General features: G+C 39.7%; 1 protein-coding gene across 15 annotated transcripts in view; it reads left to right on the forward strand.

Annotated features, from left to right (window-relative positions):
* The window catches only part of coro (protein coronin), a 160197-nt gene that overhangs the window by 133953 nt on the left and 4611 nt on the right, over positions 1-21633 (forward strand). For 8 of the 15 annotated variants that reach the window (XM_071674860.1, XM_071674865.1, XM_071674866.1 and 5 more), the window contains one exon: positions 21358-21432. The exons of the other annotated variants lie outside the window; for them this stretch is intronic. In XM_071674860.1, the coding sequence (XP_071530961.1) occupies positions 21358-21432 (75 nt within the window). The remainder of the gene's footprint in view (positions 1-21357; positions 21433-21633) is intronic. 15 annotated transcript variants of the gene reach the window in all.

Consider the following 21633-nt stretch of genomic DNA (forward strand, 5'->3'; position numbering starts at 1 on the left):
GTTTAATTCTTTATTTTGTCTACCCTGATTACAACCATATAACACAGATTTACCATTGTAACTGCACAAATTGTTTTATTTGTCCTGATTGTAAGGACATTTGTATGAACATGGGTTTCACATCCATATACAGAATTAGGACAAGTACACCTTTATTGAGGCAACTTATACACTGCTTAGATTTTTCCCATTCATCAGAGCTTTCAGTGCAACTCTATGCATAACACTACTTTCAACTTCAGCTTACCTTCAACCATCCTTACTTCACTTTCCTCTTGAATATTTATACTCATCCACTACTCTCAGTTCTTTACTGTGCAAACTGATCTTACATTGTGATCTCACATTTCTCTCAAAAACTAACACATGACTTTTATTTGCATTTCTTTTCATTATCCCCTTCCTGCATCAGCAGTCCCATCATTCTCTTCAACTCTTCCTCTTTGTCACTAACATTCTCCTAAACTTGTCCAATACTATGTTAACAGCTCCTTTCACATGCCTCAATTCTACTGTTATTCACCTCCTTTTAGAATAGTTTTATTACTTTTTTCATACAAAATCACCATTTTCCATATAACTGAGGTAGCCTAAGAATAGACAAAGAAGGGCCTCATTTGATCACATCCATTTTCTAGATGTCGTGTGTAATGCACTGAAACCACAACTCGCTATCTATAATTAGGCCCCATAGACCTTTTCATGTTTCCCCTTGCCACTTCACATGCCCGGGTTCAGTCCATGACAGCATGTTGACCCCAGTACATCACACCATTCCAGTTCACTTTATCACATACACACCTTTCACCTACCTTCCTGTTCAGGCCCCAGTCACTCAAAATCTTTTTCACTTCATTCTTGCATCTGCAATTTGGTTTACTTGAACTACAGAGGTATAAGGTTGTTAAGTGCACGTGGTAAGTTGTATGAGAGAGTATTGATTGAGAGGGTGAGTGCATGTACAGAGCATAAAGTTTGGGAGGAACAGTGTGGTTTTAGGATTGGTAAATGATATGTGGATTAGGTGTTTGCTTTAAAGAATATGTGTGAGAAATACTTAAAGAAACAGAAGGATTTCATATTTCATTTATGAATTTAGAGAAAGCATATGCTAGGATTGATAGAGATGCATTATGGAATGTCTTACAAATATATGATGTGGGAGGAACACTGTTGGAATTATTGAGAAGGTTTGTGTATGAGTAGATAGATAGGAGGGAGAGTAGTTCCAGGCAAAGGTAGGTCTGCAGCAGGATGTGTGATTTACCCATAGCTGTTTAATTTCTTTGTGGGTGTGGTGGTGAGGGAGGTAAATGCAAGGGTTTTGGAGAGAGAGACAAGTGTGCAATCTGTAGTGGGCGTGGGGACCTGAAAAGTGAGTCATTTGGTATTTGCTGGTGGCAGGTTTGAGTGAGAAACTGCAGAATTTGGTATCTGAATTTGGAAGAATGTGTGAAAGGAGATACTTGAGAATAAGTGGGAACAAAAGTAAGGTTAATGGTTTAGCACGGCAGCAGGACAAGTTATTTTGGGTGCGAGTTTGAATGGAGAAAGTGTAGTGTTGTAGATACCTGGGAGTAGACATGGTAGCAAATGTAACCATAAGACTAAAATTGAGTCACAGCATGGATGATGGAGTGAAGTTTCTGGAAGTGTTAAGGAATGTGTGGATAGAGAGGACGTTGTCTGGGAAGACAAAAATGGGGATGTTTGAAGGTATAGTAGCCCCACCATTGTTGTATGGATGTGAGGCTTGTGCTTTTGATGAAAATGTGCAGGGAAGGGTGGATGTCTTAAAAATAATATATTTGAGGGCAGTAGGAGTTTTGAGGTGGCTTGATCAAGTAAGTATTAAAAGGGTAAGAGAGATTTGTGGTAATAAGAAGAGGTAGTTGAGAAAACTGAAGAGGGTGTGCTGAATTGGTTTAGACATTTGGAGAAAATGAGTGAGGAGAGGTTGGCAAGGGCATATGTGTCAGAAGTAGAGAAAAAAAAAGGAGAAGAGGAGACCAAACTGTAGATGGAAGGATGGAGTGAAAAAATATTTTGAGTGATCAGGGCCTGAATATTCAGGAGGATGGAAGGTGTGCATAGGATTGAGTGAATTGGTGCAATGTGGTATAAAGGGGGCAGCATGCTGTCAGTGGACTGAATAAGGGCATATGATGCAGCCTAATGAAATTGCAGAAAGGTCTGTAGGGCCTGGTTGTAGATAGAGGGTTATGGTTTTGATGTATTACATATGACAGCTTGAGTGTGGATGTGAATGAAGCCTTTTCTTCGTCTGTTCCTTAGTGTAATGTAGACTTGTCCCTTACTCCAAGACCCTCACATTTATCTCCTCCATCCCATCCAAAATAGGTTGATTATCCAGAATGGCATTACACATCCTTGATGCAGACCTACCTGCCTCCGTTTGTATTTGCACACAAACTGTACTTCCACAATGAAATTTCCTTCTGCATCTAGTAGCTTTCCTCCCTCATCACATATTTGTAACATTTTCCATAAGGCAACTTTGTCAACCTTTTCATACACTTCTTTCCAGATCTATAATTGGCACATGGAAATCTCTCTCTTTATCTAAACATATCTTACATAAATCCCCCAAGCAAATACCTAGTCCACACATCCTCTGCCATTCATGAAGCCACATTGCTCCTCCCCATTCTGATGCTTTGTGCATGACACCACCCTCATGATCACCACTCTCCTATAGCATTTACCAGGAAATGTATACTACTCAGCATAATTATATCTCAAATTATAACATTCGTTTTTTGTATCCCTTACCTTTATATATTGGCATTACACAGGTATTACACCAATCCTCACTATGAGCCATTAATGCGCTGAAAATCCTGACTTATAAGTCAACAGTGTCACACTTTTTCTTGTAAAAGATTAAAAGCAGTTCCATTCCCTCCAGCTGCTTTGCCACACTTGATCTGTAATTACCTACTTGTACTGTATGGGGAGGGAGTTTTACACTCGTAGGACACCATTTCTTGAACATTCTCGTCTATCATACAACTTCTTAAATTCATGTATGCTGTCTGATTAATCATGTCTGTAGTTATTCTATACAATGTGTTCACTACTCTTATACTACAAAAGCACCTTACATCTCCTTTCACAAGTTTCTTGCTTAATTTCATGTTATTTTCTCTCATTGCTCTATCCTTACATCTTGCAAAAAACTTTTCACTGTCCACATCATCAGTCTGTTTCAAAAGCAAAGGTTTTGATCAGGTCACCCTTCACTCTTTCTTCTCTCTTCCAAGTTGGGCAAATGTAAAGCCTTTTAGCCTTCCCTGTATCTTAGCTCTCTTATTTCTGGTACCATCTTTGTTTCCCTCCTCAGGACCTTCTGTATTAACTCCATATGCTTCTTTAGGTGTAGTGACTAAACTTGAATTTCATATTTTAGTATGGTCTTATATAGGATATGAACTACATGGTATTCTCACCACTCTTCTGTTTTTACTAGGCCATTTGCCCTGATTCTTTTGCTCTTCATACCTCCAAATTCCAAACACCCCTTTTCTACCAACCTGTCATCTAACACATTGATCAATTTTTCAAAATACTCATGCCATCCTCTCTTTACCCATTCATTGCCTTTACCACTTCTCCATTTGCTCCCATCACTGATATTCCCAGTTGTTTTCTTATTTTGCTCATGCAATGAATTTTTTAAAGAATTTTATTTTATTATTCTCTCATAAGGTTGTTGATACGGTGACCTCATCTCTTATTTACCTTTTTCATCACCTGCACCTTCCTCTTGACCTCCTGCCATTTTCTATAGTACATTTCCTAATCACTTATATTCCTTCCCTATATATATTACCCATATTTTTTTCTCTCTCTTTCTTTCTTTCTCTCATCCCACCACACTGCCTTCTGACCCCCCCACACCCACCCACCCACCCACACACACACACAGACTGCATCTGCACATGTAAGCAAACTTCCTCAAAGATTTTTCATTTGTCATCCACTCCCCTAGTTTTGTGTACTCACACCTTATCTTGGTATGTTTGCTTACAAGCCTTCTTTTCCAAGTTCACTGACTTTCAGCACACTCTTCTAACCCATGTAATTTCCTGTTTAACTATAACTGATTCAGACTTTCACATTCACCACCAAGATGTGATCAGATATCCCACCAGGACATTCACATCCAGCACTCTCTCTTTTGCATGCCTACAAATCAACACATAATGCCTGTACACCCCATTCTGCACTCATATGTACTTAAGTATGCACCTTTTTTAGACCAGGTATTCCCAGTCACTATTCCTTTTCAGTACGCATCAAGACAAACTGTTCATTTTTATTTACATGTGGGGAGCCCCCCCAAGTCATTCCATTAACTACCACATTATCCACTCTTGTATTGAGGTTCTTGATCCCTTTCATCAAAATTGCAGGTGCATTTACTCATCTAAAACACTTCCCTTTGTTCCTTGCTCCTCTCACTACCAAGCTCTCATTCTCAGCCACATCAGTCTGGAACTCACTTTCTTGAACTCTTCATCAAATTCAACAACTTGTTTCAACAAAAGTGCCAGATCTTATTTACTCTCACACAAATCATAGACTTAACCCCTCAGACATACCCAAACCATTCTTGCTCCTTCATGAATTCAGTTTCTTTCAGAGCCAGGACACCCAGGTTCTTCTGCCCAACTATATTACTTTCCTCTTCTTTCTTTACATCTTGGTTACATCTATGCATATTCAGAGACCCCAGCCTGAGCCATGGAGAAGGATGATTACTCCTCTCTTGGCTCATTCTTCTGTTCCCAGTTTTAGAAATTGATTTATAAGGAGGAAAGGGCTTCCAGCACACACACACACACACACACACACACACACACACACACACCTTCGTGCCCCTTTTAATTGCATTCTGCAACATGCAGAAGCTAGGAGGGTAGTATTCTTTCTACTTAGTCCACTGGCATTTATTAAATGTTTAGATGAATAAGTCTCTTCATTTTTTAAAGATATAACTGCTTAAGATCAGGGGAACTCGAAATAGAGGAGAGGGCATGTCAGAAAGAATATATACTTTTATGGCAGCTTAGTAGGTGATACTTATGGAGAAATCAAGGTTTTATAAAAAGTGTGTGATTTCATAACTGTACTCTCCCTCCCTCCCCACACTTAAAACAGGTAAAGAATGAAACAGAAAAAGAGAAATACATGCAGACATCCATTTCTAACATAAAAGAGAAATACATGCAGACATCCATTTCTAACATGCTTTTTTGCACCCATCTGCCTCAGCAGGCATAAAAAGATGTTATGAAAGGTTACAGAAAAGTCAAGGTGGGTACAGGAATTGAGAAGGATAAGGGTACAAAGACTGATGGCTGGAAAACTCATGCACAGAATAATAAGGATGGGATGATGTAATTACACTTTTGATTTTATGATTTATGTAATGTTCTAATAATGCAATCAAAGAGCTGCTGTTTGCAAGAAATAGTTGTTTTGGACAAGTACAGGAAAAGGCACCAAACCTTGCATGCATGCACCTATACTCGCATGCTCATTTACACCCATCTCCCTGTACAGTATGCATGGTATTTCAGTCTCTGTCATATGTCAGATTTTTTTGGAAATTAAAGTCATGCTGTTGTCACACAGGTCAAAGAGACTTTATTATTCTAAACATGGCTATAAAGATTGTTTCAACTGGTAACTGTTTTACTAAAACAAAATTTATCTTGAGTCATGTTTAATATGATCAGTTTTACTTTTTTTTTTTATAAATTTCTTATTTTTCCTCTGAATTGTATAAATTTGTTTTATCCTTTTAACCCATTGCCTTACCTGTTTATTTTCTTTTTTTTTTTTTAGTCCTATTTTTACTTCATTTCTGAGATATGTTCGTGTGGGCAAAGTAACACAAAAAATATATTTATAGATATTATTTAAGAAACTGGGATAAGGGAGAAAGAATTCTGCCTCCATATATTCCCTGTGTGTGGCCTTAGAAAGTGACTAAAAGGGGCAGGAGTCGGGTGCTTGAAAGTGCACACACTCACAACACTCCCTCTTCTTATATTTCATTTTCTAAAAGGTGGATTAGAAGGAGCCAACTGGGGAGTGCTCCTCCTCCTGGAAGGTTCAGGCTTGGGTGTCTGAATGTGTGTGGATTTAACCAAGATGAGAAGAAAGAAGAGATAGGTAGTATGTTTGAGGAAAGGGATCTGGACATTCTGGCTTTGATTGAAACAAAGCTCTAGAGCAAGGGAGAAAAGTGATATAGATATGTCTTAAGAGTAAGTTAAAGGTTGAAGTGAGAGCTAAAGCTAAGGTACTGCTAGCACTATTGTTGAAGCAAGAGTTGTAGGAATGTGTGAAAGATTGTAAGAGTGAGCTCCAGACTGTTGCAGGTAAAGGTGAAGTGGATTGTGAGAGATGGGTGGTTATTTGTGCTTATACTTGTGGCCATGAGAAGAAAAATCATGAGAAGTAAGTGTTCTAGGAGCAGCTAAGTGAGTGTGTGTGTGCAGGTTTGGGTGCGAGAGACCAGATATTAGTGAAATTTGATTTAAATGTAAAAGTGAGTAATGTGGCAGTTGAAGGTATAATTGGGGGCATGGGGATTCAGTACTATGAACAGCTTGTGAGGTTGTGTGTGGAAAAACGACTGGTTATTGGGACGTACACATGTATGCATATATGAAGAGGAAAGATAGTCAGCGGGCATTGCTGGATTGCATACTAATTGATAAGTGTGCAAAAAAGAGACTTGGATGTGAATATGCTGAGAGAGACAGCTGGTGGGATGTCTGATCATTAACTTTTTGAGGCCAGTGTGAAGATTTGTAGAGGTTTTTGGAAAAGAGGAGACATGGATGAGTAGAAAATGGTGAGAATGAGTGAGCTTGGAAAAGTGTTTGAAGAAATGTTAGGAGAGATTGAGTGTAGAATGGCAAAAGTTAAGAGTAAGTGGAGCTAGGGTAGTGGGTGGGGAATGAGAGGTATTTTGGAAAGCAGTACTGGCATGTTTGAGAGTTGCATGTGGCATACTTAAAGTGAGAGTCTGGCAGAGTAGAAAAGGTAGCAAGTGGTGGGATGACAAAGTAAAGTTGCTAGTGAAAGAAAAAAAACAGGTATATGGATGATGCTTACAGAGGAGTGCAAATGATTGGGAGATGTTTAAGAAAAAGCAGCAGGAGGTAAAGAGGAAAGTGCAGTTGAAAAAATAGGAGTAGGGGTGAGCAAATATCATTAAACTTCTAGAAGAATAGGATGTTTTGGAAGGAGGTTAATAGCATGATAAAAACAAGAGAACAAATGGGAACACCAATGAAGGGGTCAAAGGGGGAAGTGGTAACAGGTAGTCATGAATTGAAGGTATGGACCAAGTATTTTGAGAGACTTGAATGTGTTGGATGATAGAGTAACGGATGCAGGTTATTTAGGTTAGGGTGGTAAGTGAAGTAAGAGAGTCAAGGAGAGTAGTTTGGTGAAGAAAGAAGAGGTGATAAAAGCCTTATGTATGATGAAATGTGGCAAGGCGTCTGGAGTGGATGGTATCACAGTCTGATGTCGTAAGAAAGGGGTAACTGTGTTGATGATTGGTTAGTTAGGATTTTCACTGTGTGTATGGATCATGGTGAGATGTATGGGGATTGTATTCAAATTGCAGAGGAATAAGTTTGTTGAGTGTACCTGGTAAGTTTTATGGGAGAGTAGTGATTGATGCAGGGCGTTAGTGATGGATGAATTGAATAAAATGGTGAACAAAGTGGCAGTTGAGGGTATAATTAGGAGGCATGGGGTATTCAGTAATGTGAATGGAAATGATAAGCAGCTTATATAGTTGTGTCCTGAAAAAGGGCTGGTGATTCGGAATACTTAGTTTAAAAAGAAGGACCTACAAAAGTATATGTATGCAAGTAGGAAAGATGGTCAGCAGGCATTATTGGATTATTACATACTAATTGATAGGCATGCAAAGGAAAGGTTTTTTGACATGAATGTGCTGAGTGGGGCAGCTGTTGGGATGTCTGATCATTACCTTGTGGAGGTGGGGATGGAGATTTTTAAAGGTTTTTGGAAAAAAGGAAATATGTGTAAGAGAGTGGTAAAAGTAAGTGAGGTTGGAAAAGACTTGTGTGAAGAAATACTAGGAGAGATTGAGTGTGAAAAGGTAAAAGGTGAGAGTAAATGAGGCTATGGAAGTGGATGAGGAATGGGATGTATTTGGGAAGCAATGGCTGGCATGTGCAAAAGTTGTGTATGGCAGGCTTTAGGTGGGAAGTGTGCAGGTGAGAAAGGGAAGTGAGTGGTGGGATGACAAAGTAGAGTTGCTTGTGAAAGAGAAAAGAGAGGTGTATGGGCAGTACTTACTAGGAAGGAGTGCAAATGATTGAGTGATGTGAAAGAGAAAGTGGCACAAGGTTAAGAGGAAGGTGCAGGAATTGAAAAAAGAGGAAATTCAGACCTGGGGTGAGAATCGGTAAACTTCAGGGAAAGAAAAATGTTTTGGAAAAAGTTAATGGTGTGAGAAACACGAGATCAAATGTGACCATTGATGAAGGGGGCAAATGGGGAAAAGGTAACAAGTAGTGATGAAGTGAGAAGATGGAGTGAGTATTTTGAAAGCATTGATGAAGTAAGGAGGAGATGGGGTGAGTATTTTGAAAGGATTGCTGAATGTGTTTGATGGTATGATAGCAGATGTAGGGTGTTTGGGTCAGGGTAGTATGCAAAGTGAGAGTCATGGAGAGTGGTTTGGTGAAGAAAGTTGTGGTGGTGAAAGCCTTGGAGGAAGTGAATTGTGGTTGGAGTGAATGGTATTGCAGTTGAATTTTCTTAGAAAGGGGGTGATTGTTGTTGATTGCTTTGTTAGGATTTTCAGTGTATGTATGGATCTTGGTGAGGTGCCTGAGGATTGACAGAATGCACACATAATGCCATTGAATGAAGGCAAGGAGAACAAAGGTGATTATTCAAACTACAGAGGTATATTTTTTTTTGAGTGTATCTGTTAAGTTGTATGGGAAGGTAGTGATACAGAGCATGAAATTGGGGAGGAAGAATGTGGTTTTCAGAAGTGTTAGAGGATATATGGATCAGGTGTTTGCTTTAAAGAATGGGAGTGAGAAATACTTAAAGAAACAGAAGGACTTATATATGGGATTTAAAGATCTGGAGAAAACCTATGATAGGGTTGATAAAGATGCATTTTGGAAGATCTTGTAAAGATATGGTGTGGGAGGAAAGCTACTAGAAGCAGCATGAAGTTTTTATCGAGGGTGTAAAGCATGTATATGAATAGGAAAGCAGAAACTAAGTGATTCCAAGTGAAGGTTGGTCTGGTGAAGGGATGTGTGATATCACCATGGCTGTTTCATTTGTTTATGGTTGGGATGGTATAAGGGAGGTGAGTGCAAGAGTTTAGGAAGGGGCAAGTATGTGATCTGTTGGGAATGGGGGAGGCCTAGAATGTGAGCCAGATGTTTTCTGTTGACACAGAACTGGTGACAGGTTTGAATGAGATACTATAGAAGTTAGAAAGAGTTTGGAAGTGTTTTTAAAAGGGGGACACCCGTGGTGTAGTGGTTAGCGTTCCTGACCGTGACACATTCATGGGCCACCCGGGGTCGAGCGCACAGGTTTGAATCTTGGCTACAGCAATCAATTCACAGTCATCCCAGTTGTTCATCTGCCTGTAGGGGTTGGACAATAAAATGGGCACCTGACTCAGGCTAGGATACATATATATTTTTATCTCGGAAAGCAAAAATGGGTATGTTTGAAGGAATAGTGGTTCCAACAATGTTGTATGGTTGCGAGGCGTGGGCTATGGATAGAGTTGTGTGCAGGAGGATGGATGTGCTGGAAATGAGATGTTTGAGGACAATGTGTGGTGTGAGGTGGTTTGATCGAGTAAGTAACGTAAGGGTAAGAGAGATGTGTGGAAATAAAAAGAGCGTGGTTGAGAGAGCAGAAGAGGGTATTTTGAAATGGTTTGGGCACATGGAGAGAATGAGTGAGGAAAGATTGACCAAGAGGATATATGTGTCGGAGGTGGAGGGAACGAGGAGAAGAGGGAGACCAAATTGGAGGTGGAAAGATGGAGTGAAAAAGATTTTGTGTGATCGGGGCCTGAACATGCAGGAGGGTGAAAGGAGGGCAAGGAATAGAGTGAATTGGAGCGATGTGGTGTACCGGGGTTGACGTGCTGTCAGTGGATTGAATCAAGGCATGTGAAGCGTCTGGGGTAAACCATGGAAAGCTGTGTAGGTATGTATATTTGCGTGTGTGGACGTATGTATATACATGTGTATGGGGGTGGGTTGGGCCATTTCTTTCGTCTGTTTCCTTGCGCTACCTCGCAAACGCGGGAGACAGCGACAAAGCAAAAAAAAAAAAAAATAAATATATATATATATATATATATATATATATATATATATATATATATATATATATATTTTTTTTTTTGTCGCTGTCTCCCGCGTTTGCGAGGTAGCGCAAGGAAACAGACGAAAGAAATATATATATATATATTATCCCTGGGGATAGGGGATGAAGAATACTTCCCACATATTCCCTGCGTGTCGTAGAAGGCGACTAAAAGGGGAGGGAGCAGGAGGCTGGAAATCCTCCCCTCTCGTTTTTTTTTTCTTTTTTTTTAATTTTCCAAAAGAAGGAACAGAGGGGGGCCAGGTGAGGATATTCCACAAAGGCCCAGTCCTCTGTTCTTAACGCTACCTCGCTAATGCGGGAAATGGCGGATAGTTTAAAAGAACAGAGAAGGGAGCCAGGTGAGGATATTCCCTCAAAGGCCCAGTTCTCTGTTCTTAACGCTACCTCGCTAACGCGGGAAATGGCGAATAGTTTGATAGAATAGATAGAATATATATATATATATATATATATATATATATATATATATATATATATATATATATATATATTATATATATATATTATATATATATATTATACTTTGTCGCTGTCTCCCGCGTTTGCGAGGTATATATATATATATATATATATATATATATATATATATATATATATATATGGTGAAGAGCTTGTAGATTTATGTGCTGAAAAAGGACTGGTGATTGGGAATACCTGGTTTAAAAAGCGAGATTTACATAAGTATACGTATGTAAGTAGGAGAGATGGCCAGAGAGCGTTATTGGATTACGTGTTGATTGACAGGCGCGCGAAAGAGAGACTTTTGGATGTTAATGTGCTGAGAGGTGCAACTGGAGGGATGTCTGATCATTATCTTGTGGAGGCTAAGGTGAAGATTTGTATGGGTTAACAGAAAAGAAGAGTGAATGTTGGGGTGAAGAGGGTGGTGAGAGTAAGTGAGCTTGGGAAGGAGACTTGTGTGAGGAAGTACCAGGAGAGACTGAGTACAGAATGGAAAAAGGTGAGAACAATGGAAGTAAGGGGAGTGGGGGAGGAATAGGATGTATTTAGGGAATCAGTGATGGATTGCGCAAAAGATGCTTGTGGCATGAGAAGAGTGGGAGGTGGGTTGATTAGAAAGGTTAGTGAGTGGTGGGATGAAGAAGTAAGATTATTAGTGAAAGAGAAGAGAGAGGCATTTGGACGATTTTTGCAAGGAAAAAATGCAATTGAGTGGGAGATGTATAAAAGAAAGAGACAGGAGGTCAAGAGAAAGGTGCAAGAGGTGAAAAAGAGGGCAAATGAGAGTTGGGGTGAGAGGTATCATTAAATTTTAGGGAGAATAAAAAGATGTTCTGGAAGGAGGTACATAAAGTGCATAAGTCAAGGGAGCAAATGGGAACTTCAGTGAAGGGCGCTAATGGGGAGGTGATAACAAGTAGTGGTGATGTGAGAAGGAGATGGAGTGAGTATTTTGAAGGTTTGTTGAATGTGTTTGATGATAGAGTGGCAGATATAGGGTGTTTTGGTTGAGGTGGTGTGCAAAGTGAGAGGGTTAGGGAAAATGATTTGGTAAACACAGAAGAGGTAGTAAAAGCTTTGCGGAAGATGAAAGCCGGCAAGGCAGCAGGTTTGGATGGTATTGCAGTGGAATCTATTAAAAAAGGGGGTGACTGTATTGTTGACTGGTTGGTAAGGTTATTTAATGTATGTATGACTCATGGTGAGGTGCCTGAGGATTGGCGGAATGCGTGCATAGTGCCATTGTACAAAGGCAAAGGGGATAAGAGTGAGTGCTCAAATTACAGAGGTATAAGTTTGTTGAGTATTCCTGGTAAATTATATGGGAGGGTATTGATCGAGAGGGTGAAGGCATGTACAGAGCATCAGATTGGGGAAGAGCAGTGTGGTTTCAGAAGTGGTAGAGGATGTGTGGATCAGGTGTTTGCTTTGAAGAATGTATGTGAGAAATACTTAGAAAAGCAAATGGATTTGTATGTAGCATTTATGGATCTGGAGAAGGCATATGATAGAGTTGATAGAGGTGCTCTGTGGAAGGTATTAAGAATATATGGTGTGGGAGGCAAGTTGTTAGAAGCAGTGAAAAGTTTTTATCGAGGATGTAAGGCATGTGTACGTGTAGGAAGAGAGGAAAGTGATTGGTTCTCAGTAAATGTAGGTTTGCGGCAGGGGTGTGTGATATCTCCATGGTTGTTTAATTTGTTTATGGATGGGGTTGTTAGGGAGGTGAATGCAAGAGTTTTGGAAAGAGGGGCAAGTATGAGGTCTGTTGTGGATGAGAGAGCTTGGGAAGTGAGTCAGCTGTTGTTCGCTGATGATACAGCGCTGGTGGCTGATTCATGTGAGAAACTGCAGAAGCTGGTGACTGAGTTTGGTAAAGTGTGTGAAAGAAGAAAGTTAAGAGTAAACGTGAATAAGAGCAAGGTTATTAGGTACAGTAGGGTTGAGGGTCAAGTCAATTGGGAGGTAAGTTTGAATGGAGAAAAACTGGAGGAAGTAAAGTGTTTTAGATATCTGGGAGTGGATCTGGCAGTGGATGGAACCATGGAAGCGGAAGTGAATCATAGGGTGGGGGAGGGGGCGAAAATCTTGGGAGCCTTGAAGAATGTGTGGAAGTCGAGAACATTATCTCGGAAAGCAAAAATGGGTATGTTTGAAGGAATAGTGGTTCCAAGAATGTTGTATGGTTGCGAGGCGTGGGCTATGGATAGAGTTGTGCGCAGGAGGGTGGATGTGCTGGAAATGAGATGTTTGAGGACAATGTGTGGTGTGAGGTGGTTTGATCGAGTAAGTAATGTAAGGGTAAGAGAGATGTGTGGAAATAAAAAGAGTGTGATTGAGAGAGCAGAAGAGGGTGTTTTGAAATGGTTTGGGCACATGGAGAGAATGAGTGAGGAAAGATTGACCAAGAGGATATATGTTTCGGAGGTGGAGGGAACGAGGAGAAGTGGGAGACCAAATTGGAGGTGGAAAGATGGAGTGAAAAAGATTTTGAGTGATCAGGGCCTGAACATGCAGGAGGGTGAAAGGCGGGTAAGGAATAGAGTGAATTAGATCGATGTGGTATACCAGGGTTGACATGCTGTCAGTGGATTGAATCAGGGCATGTGAAGCGTCTGGGTTAAACCATGGAATGTTGTGTGGGGCCTGGATGTGGAAAGGGTGTTGTGGTTTCGGGCATTATTGCATGACAGCTAGAGACTGAGTGTGAACGAATGGGGCCTTTGTTGTCTTTTCCTAGCGCTACCTCGCACACATGAGGGGAGAGAGGGATGGTATTCCATGTGTGGCGAGGTGGCAATGGGAATGAATAAAGGCAGACAGTGTGAATTGTGTGCATGGGTATATATGTATGTGTCTGTGTGTGTATATATATGTGTACATTGAGATGTATAGGTATGTATATTTGTGTGTGTGGACGTGTATGTATATACATGTGTATGGGGGTGGGTTGGGCCATTTCTTTCGTTTGTTTCATTGCGCTACCTCGCAAATGCGGGAGACAGCGACTAAGCAAAAAAAAAAAAAATATATATATATATATATATATATATATATATATATATATATATATATATATATATATATATATATATATATATATATATTTTTTTTTTTGCTGCTGTCTCCCGCGTTTGCGAGGTAGCGCAAGGAAACAGACAAAAGAAATGGCCTAACCCACCCCCATACACATGTATGTACATACGTCCACACACGCAAATATACATACCTACACAGCTTTCCATGGTTTACCCCAGACGCTTCACATGCCCTGATTCAATCCACTGACAGCACGTCAACCCTGGTACACCACATCGATCCAATTCACTCTATTCCTTGCCCTCCTTTCACCCTCCTGCATGTTCAGGCCCCGATCACACAAAATCTTTTTCACTCCATCTTTCCACCTAAAATTTGGTCTCCCACTTCTCCTCGTTCCCTCCACCTCCGACACATATATCCTCTTGGTCAATCTTTCCTCACTCATTCTCTCCATGTGCCCAAACTATTTCAAAACACCCACTTCTGCTCTCTCAACCACGCTCTTTTTATTTCCACACCTCTCGTACCCTTACGTTACTTACTTGATCAAACCACCTCACACCACTCATTGTCCTCAAACATCTCATTTCCAGCACATCCATCCTCCTGCGCACAACTCTATCCATAGCCCACGCCTCGCAACCATACAACATTGTTGGAACCCCTATTCCTTCAAACATACCCATTTTTGCTTTCCGAGATAATGTTCTCGACTTCCACACATTCTTCAAGGCTCCCAGAATTTTTGCCCCCTCCCCCACCCTATGATCCACTTCCGCTTCCATGGTTCCATCCGCTGCCAGATCCACTCCCAGATATCTAAAACACTTTACTTCCTCCAGTTTTTCTCCATTCAAACTTACCTCCCAATTGACTTGACCCTCAACCCTACTGTACCTAATAACCTTGCTCTTATTCACATTTACTCTTAACTTTCTTCTTTCACACACTTTACCAAACTCAGTCACCAGCTTCTGCAGTTTCTCACATGAATCAACCACCAGCGCTGTATCATCAGCGAACAACAACTGACTCACTTCCCAAGCTCTCTCATCCCCAACAGACTTCATACTTGCCCCTCTTTCCAAAACTCTTGCATTCACCTCCCTAACAACCCCATCCATAAACAAATTAAACAACCATGGAGACATCACACACCCCTGCCGCAAACCTACATTCACTGAGAACCAATCACTTTCCTCTCTTCCTACCCTTACACATGCCTTACATCCTCGATAAAAACTTTTCACTGCTTCTAACATCTTGCCTCCCACACCATATATTCTTAATACCTTCCACAGAGCATCTCTATCCACTCTATCATATGCCTTCTCCAGATCCATAGATGCTACATACAAATCCATTTGCTATTCTAAGTATTTCTCACATACATTCTTCAAAGCAAACACCTGATCCACACATCCTCTACCACTTCTGAAACCACACTGCTCTTCCCCAATCTGATGCTCTGTACATGCCTTCACCCTCTCAATCAATACCCTCCCATATATATATATATATATATATATATATATATATATATATATATATATATATATATATATATATATATATATCTTTTCTTTCTTTTAAACTATTCGCCCTTTCCCGCATTAGCGAGGTAGCATTAAGAACAGAGGACTGGACCTTTGAGGGAATATCCTCACCTGGCATTAATGGGATGGCCTTGATTAGGGCCTCAGCTGCCCATGCCATCTCAGCTAACAAAAAAATTACAGAGTAAATAAGAATAAAAGCAAGGATATTAGGTTTAACATGGTAGAGGGACAGGTTAGTGTTAGTTTGAATGGAGAAAATTTGGTGTAAGTGAAATGTTTTAGATAACTAGGAACTGACATGGCAGCAAATTGCACCATGGAAGCAGAAGTAAGTCATAGGGTGGGTGAGAGTCTAAGGGTCTGGGAATGTCAAAGAATGTGTGGAAAGAGAGATTGTTATCTGGGAGGGTGAAAATGGGCATGTTACAAGGTATAGGAGTCCCATCAGTGAGGATGTGCAAAGGAGGTTAGATGTGTTGGAAATTAAATTAAATAAGTAATAAAAAGATAAAGGAGATGTTTGGTAACATAAAAAGTGTGGGTGAGAGAGCTGAAAAGGATGTGCTGGAATGGTTTGGACATATTGAGAGGATGTGTCAGAAGAAGTTGACCAGGATGATATATGTGTTAGAAGTGGAGGGAACTAGAAGTAGGGGAAGACCAAATTGGAGATAGAAGGATGGAGTGAAAATGAATTTGAGTGATTAGGGCTTGAACATGCAGGAGGGTGAGAGGCTTGCACTGGATAAAGTGAATTGGAATGATGTGGTATATAGTTCAGTATACTGAACCAGGGCATGTGAAGTGGCCAGGGGAAACCATGGAAAGGACTGTGGGACCTGGTTTTGGATTAGAGACTTTGGTTTGGTGCATTACACACATCAGTTTAAGAATGGCTCTGAGCTAATGTAACCTTTCATCTGTCGCTGGTGATACCCTGGGGAACGGCAAACAAATATGGAAAACAAACTAAGAAGCCATCATATATTAATTTACACTGGAAGTATCATCCTAAGATATCTAGGGTTTCATAAAAGTAGTTGTATTACCAAGGGCCCTCATATAGGGATGTCTCATAGAGAAACTTCGTTTTGTGTGAAATTGTCGAATGAGGGTACAATACAAACTCAGAATGACACTAAGATCAAACAGTAGTTTTTTTTTTTTTCTGATGGGAGGTCTAATTTACCACATTGACTATTCTTTTCCATTAATAGTAAGATATTTAAAGACATTTTGAGGTTTTGCAGTTGTTATATAATTCATAAGAATGTCAAATTAAAATAATACCAGCTCTCTATCCCACAAGCACTGGAAAACTTGTTTAGAATTATATTCCACCTGCTGTTGGTGACTTTGTAGGCAACAGCAAATTTTCATGTATTGATTCTTAATATTCTGTGGAGCTTTACAGTTATAATGCCTTTTACAGTTGGCAAAGCTAAATTATATTAGTCATATCCTACAAGTACTGGAAAATGTTTTGAAATCTTACTCAGCCTCTTGGCAAGAAACATTAGGATTATATTCTGTGATATTTGTAATTTTTTTTTTTTTTTTTTTTATACTTTGTTGCTGTCTCCCGCGTTTGCGAGGTAGCGCAAGGAAACAGACGAAAGAAATGGCCCAACCCCCCCCATACACATGTACATACACACGTCCACACACACAAATATACATACCTACACAGCTTTCCATGGTTTACCCCGGACGCTTCACATGCCTTGATTCAATCCACTGACAGCACGTCAACCCCTGTATACCACATCGCTCCAATTCACTCTATTCCTTGCCCTCCTTTCACCCTCCTGCATGTTCAGGCCCCGATCACACAAAATCTTTTTCACTCCATCTTTCCACCTCCAATTTGGTCTCCCTCTTCTCCTCGTTCCCTCCACCTCCGACACATATATCCTCTTGGTCAATCTTTCCTCACTCATTCTCTCCATGTGCCCAAACCATTTTAAAACACCCTCTTCTGCTCTCTCAACCACGCTCTTTTTATTTCCACACATCTCTCTTACCCTTACGTTACTTACTCGATCAAACCACCTCACACCACACATTATCCTCAAACATCTCATTTCCAGCACATCCATCCTCCTGCGCACAACTCTATCCATAGCCCACGCCTCGCAACCATACAACATTGTTGGAACTACTATTCCTTCAAACATACCCATTTTTGCTTTCCGGGATAATGTTCTCGACTTCCACACATTTTTCAAGGCTCCCAAAATTTTCGCCCCCTCCCCCACCCTATGATCCACTTCCGCTTCCATGGTTCCATCCGCTGACAGATCCACTCCCAGATATCTAAAACACTTCACTTCCTCCAGTTTTTCACCATTCAAACTCACCTCCCAATTGACTTGACCCTCAACCCTACTGTACCTAATAACCTTGCTCTTATTCACATTTACTCTTAACTTTCTTCTTCCACACACTTTACCAAACTCCGTCACCAGCTTCTGCAGTTTCTCACATGAATCCGCCACCAGCGCTGTATCATCAGCGAACAACAACTGACTCACTTCCCAAGCTCTCTCATCCCCAACAGACTTCATACTTGCCCCTCTTTCCAAGACTCTTGCATTTACCTCCCTAACAACCCCATCCATAAACAAATTAAACAATCATGGAGACATCACACACCCCTGCCGCAAACCTACATTCACTGAGAACCAATCACTTTCCTCTCTTCCTACACGTACACATGCCTTACATCCTCGATAAAAACTTTTCACTGCTTCTAACAACTTGCCTCCCACACCATATATTCTTAATACCTTCCACAGAGCATCTCTATCAACTCTATCATATGCCTTCTCCAGATCCATAAATGCTACATACAAATCCATTTGCTTTTCTAAGTATTTCTCACATACATTCTTCAAAGCAAACACCTGATCCACACATCCTCTACCACTTCTGAAACCACACTGCTCTTCCCCAATCTGATGCTCTGTACATGCCTTCACCCTCTCAATCAATACCCTCCCATATAATTTACCAGGAATACTCAACAAACTTATACCTCTGTAATTTGAGCACTCACTCTTATCCCCTTTGCCTTTGTACAATGGCACTATGCACGCATTCCGCCAATCCTCAGGCACCTCACCATGAGTCATACATACATTAAATAACCTTACCAACCAGTCAACAATACAGTCACCCCCTTTTTTAATAAATTCCACAGCAATACCATCCAAACCTGCTGTATTTGTAATATGCCATATAAATGACAACTTCTTGACTTGAAAACATTGAACTACATACTATATGTTACCACAGAATAGTCGTGGTTAACTTACTTTGGCCTGCAAATGCCCTTGAAAATAGCAGAGACTTCTGTGTAAACTTTCAGACAGCTTGTGTTGTGATAAAGATCTAAATTTAAATTGGTGGTAGTTGTGGGACGAATTGTAAATTTTTTGCTCTGCTGTTATTATAAAACATATGACTAAAAAATCCTTTAAATACTTTCTATCTTTACTGGTATTTTATTGATAGAGAAGAAAACCAGTACATTATAATTATTGAAAAAGTGTTCATATTTTCAGTTTGCTGTATGAAGTAACTAGTATTTTCTTTCAATAAGAAACTGGTTAAGAGGATCACATAAGTTTTTCTTTTCATTCTTGTATTTCTTATTGAGGTTAGAGGAAAATTATTTAAGATTCCTATCTCACAAGGGGGAAGGTGCCATGGTTTGTAAACACAGCACATTTTCCAGTTTTCTGCCATAGTACAGCTCACCTTGCTTCATTTAGATTGAAAAAGTAAGTTAATCCATTTCAGTTGTGATAATAGTATTTGCCAGATACTTCATTACATTTTCAATATCTGTGTGAAAACTTGGTGTTCCTCACAAGGTAACCTTCAGCAACTGGAATGTAATTCCTAAAGATTTGGCCAGAGCATTCATGTTCAAAGTTTCTCATAGGCTTGACTTAGAATCTTAACATTTTCCTTAAATGATTAAAGGATTGGTACTTTAAGATTTGATAAAGTTCCAGTTTAAAGCATTAGAAAATTAAGTATGGTAATGATTTTTTTTCTTACATCAAAAATACAGTACACTAATGTTTGTAGGGGAAGTTAAATAAGGTTTTTGTAGGTTCTGTTGATTTTGGAAAGTGTTTCCCCATGCCTTTGCATTTTTACAGATTCAGCACAGACCTCCGTAATTTCAGTTAAGTAAGGTTTTCATAGGTTCTGTTGATTTTGGAAAGTGTTTCCCATACCTTTGCATTCTTACAGATTCAGCACAGTCTTCCGTAATCTCAGTTGGGTAAGGTTTTCTTAGGTTCTGTTGATTTTTAAAACTTGATTCTTTTAATCTTATGGTACCCATCATTTCCTCAGAACAACATACCCTTCCCCACTCTCAGTTTAGGTAAAGCTAACATACATTTTAAAAGTTTCCTGTTCTCATGTGGTATCCATAATTTTCTCATGATAATCGTAACCCTTCTAGGTAAGATTTTCACACAGTCTCAACTTTTCAGTGTTTCCCTTACTTTTAGGGTATCTCACATCTTCCCAGATTAGCATGAGGTGCAAGTTTTTAGTCAAAAGTGTAACCCCTCTCATAACATGGGTTTCAATGACTCGTTAAATGACAGGTTGCTAAAACACCAAATCTTCAGGAATGTAACCCCATCATTGTGTAAAGGCCCCTGATATTTGTAATAAAATTTTCTGCATATAGTACTCTGTACATAGTAGAAGCAACTGTATTGGGAAGTCCAAATTTGGTAGATCCAAATTTACTCGACTCCACACTTAAGGATTAGACAAATTTGTTGATGTGTCCAAACTATCTTCTTTAGACCATATGTCACCTCTAGACTCTACTATGTCTGTAAAATCATTAGTTATCTATATTTATTTTTTTATACTTTGTCGCTGTCTCCCACGTTAGTATTAACATATATTGTATTTTCACCATCCATTTAGGGCAGAAAATGGATGGAAATTCAGGAGGAAAGTGAAATATCTTCACTGCTTTACATACGTTTCACTGTCCTCCCATCAGTGAGCAGTGTGCAAAGAATTAATATGCTGCCAAATATTGATAAAAAATGAAATAGTATAACTCCCTAACTTGCCCTGGAAGTGTATTTTGAAAAATAAAGACAGCACAAGTCAACTTGTGAAAAGTACATTCTGCATTTGTTCAAAGTATACTTGTGATAGTAAAACAAGGGGTTAAAGAAGTGTAGAATTGTATCATATTATGAAATAAAAAAAATACCTAGAATCAATTATATCACCAATAATGCCTTGTTGAAATTGATAAAGCAGTCCATTTTCCGTATCTTGCTAATCAAAAAGCTATGGAAAAAAAATTAATAGGAGGCATTTAAACTATAAGAGCTACATGAACGAAGAATCTACTAGTGTCCTTATTTTCCAGCATGTTTTGTTTCTATAAAACAGGATTCACTTTGTCCCAGATCCTTAGCAGATAGCAGCACTCAAAGGGAATACAAAGCTGGGCTTAATATCTTAATATTTTGATTTTTTTTTTTTTTTTTTTTTTTTTTTTTTTTTTTTACATGTGGGAGAGTAAAGATTGTCCATTAAAGTTTCTATTGGTTTGGTGAAAAAATTATGTGGGTCTTAGTAAAATGAATGAAGTACGGTTGACTCTTCAAGTCTGACTTCACTCAAAAGAGTTATTGAGACTCTCTGCAGCACAAGAAAGATGCTTTCTTTGAAAGGATAAATTGATTGTGTGGTTAAAAGCCCAGGTTGTATTCCCAAGCTCATTTACCCTCCACATACACAAGGGTTGATGCTCATATCTGTCCACCAACAGGAGATGGTGCCTGTCACATCTTGTTACAAAATTCACTCTGTGAGGAAGCAACCCATGCAAGGTCATGTGGTGCATGTAAGTAAGGGCCTTTAGTAGTGCGCGTGCATGAGCCTGGAGCTCTACCGACCACCCTTGCCACGCTCTCTTGTGGCATGTCTTGCAACTCTTTCATGTTGGCCCATTGCTCCTCCTGGCATGAGTTGTGGCAACCACCATGACCTGTTGGCCTGTTTTGTCATGCCCCTCTTGCCTTCATCTCGTTTGGCATTGCATTGA

Source organism: Panulirus ornatus, chromosome 20 (genome assembly GCF_036320965.1).
Source record: "Panulirus ornatus isolate Po-2019 chromosome 20, ASM3632096v1, whole genome shotgun sequence".
Classification (NCBI taxonomy): Eukaryota; Metazoa; Arthropoda; class Malacostraca; order Decapoda; family Palinuridae; genus Panulirus; species Panulirus ornatus.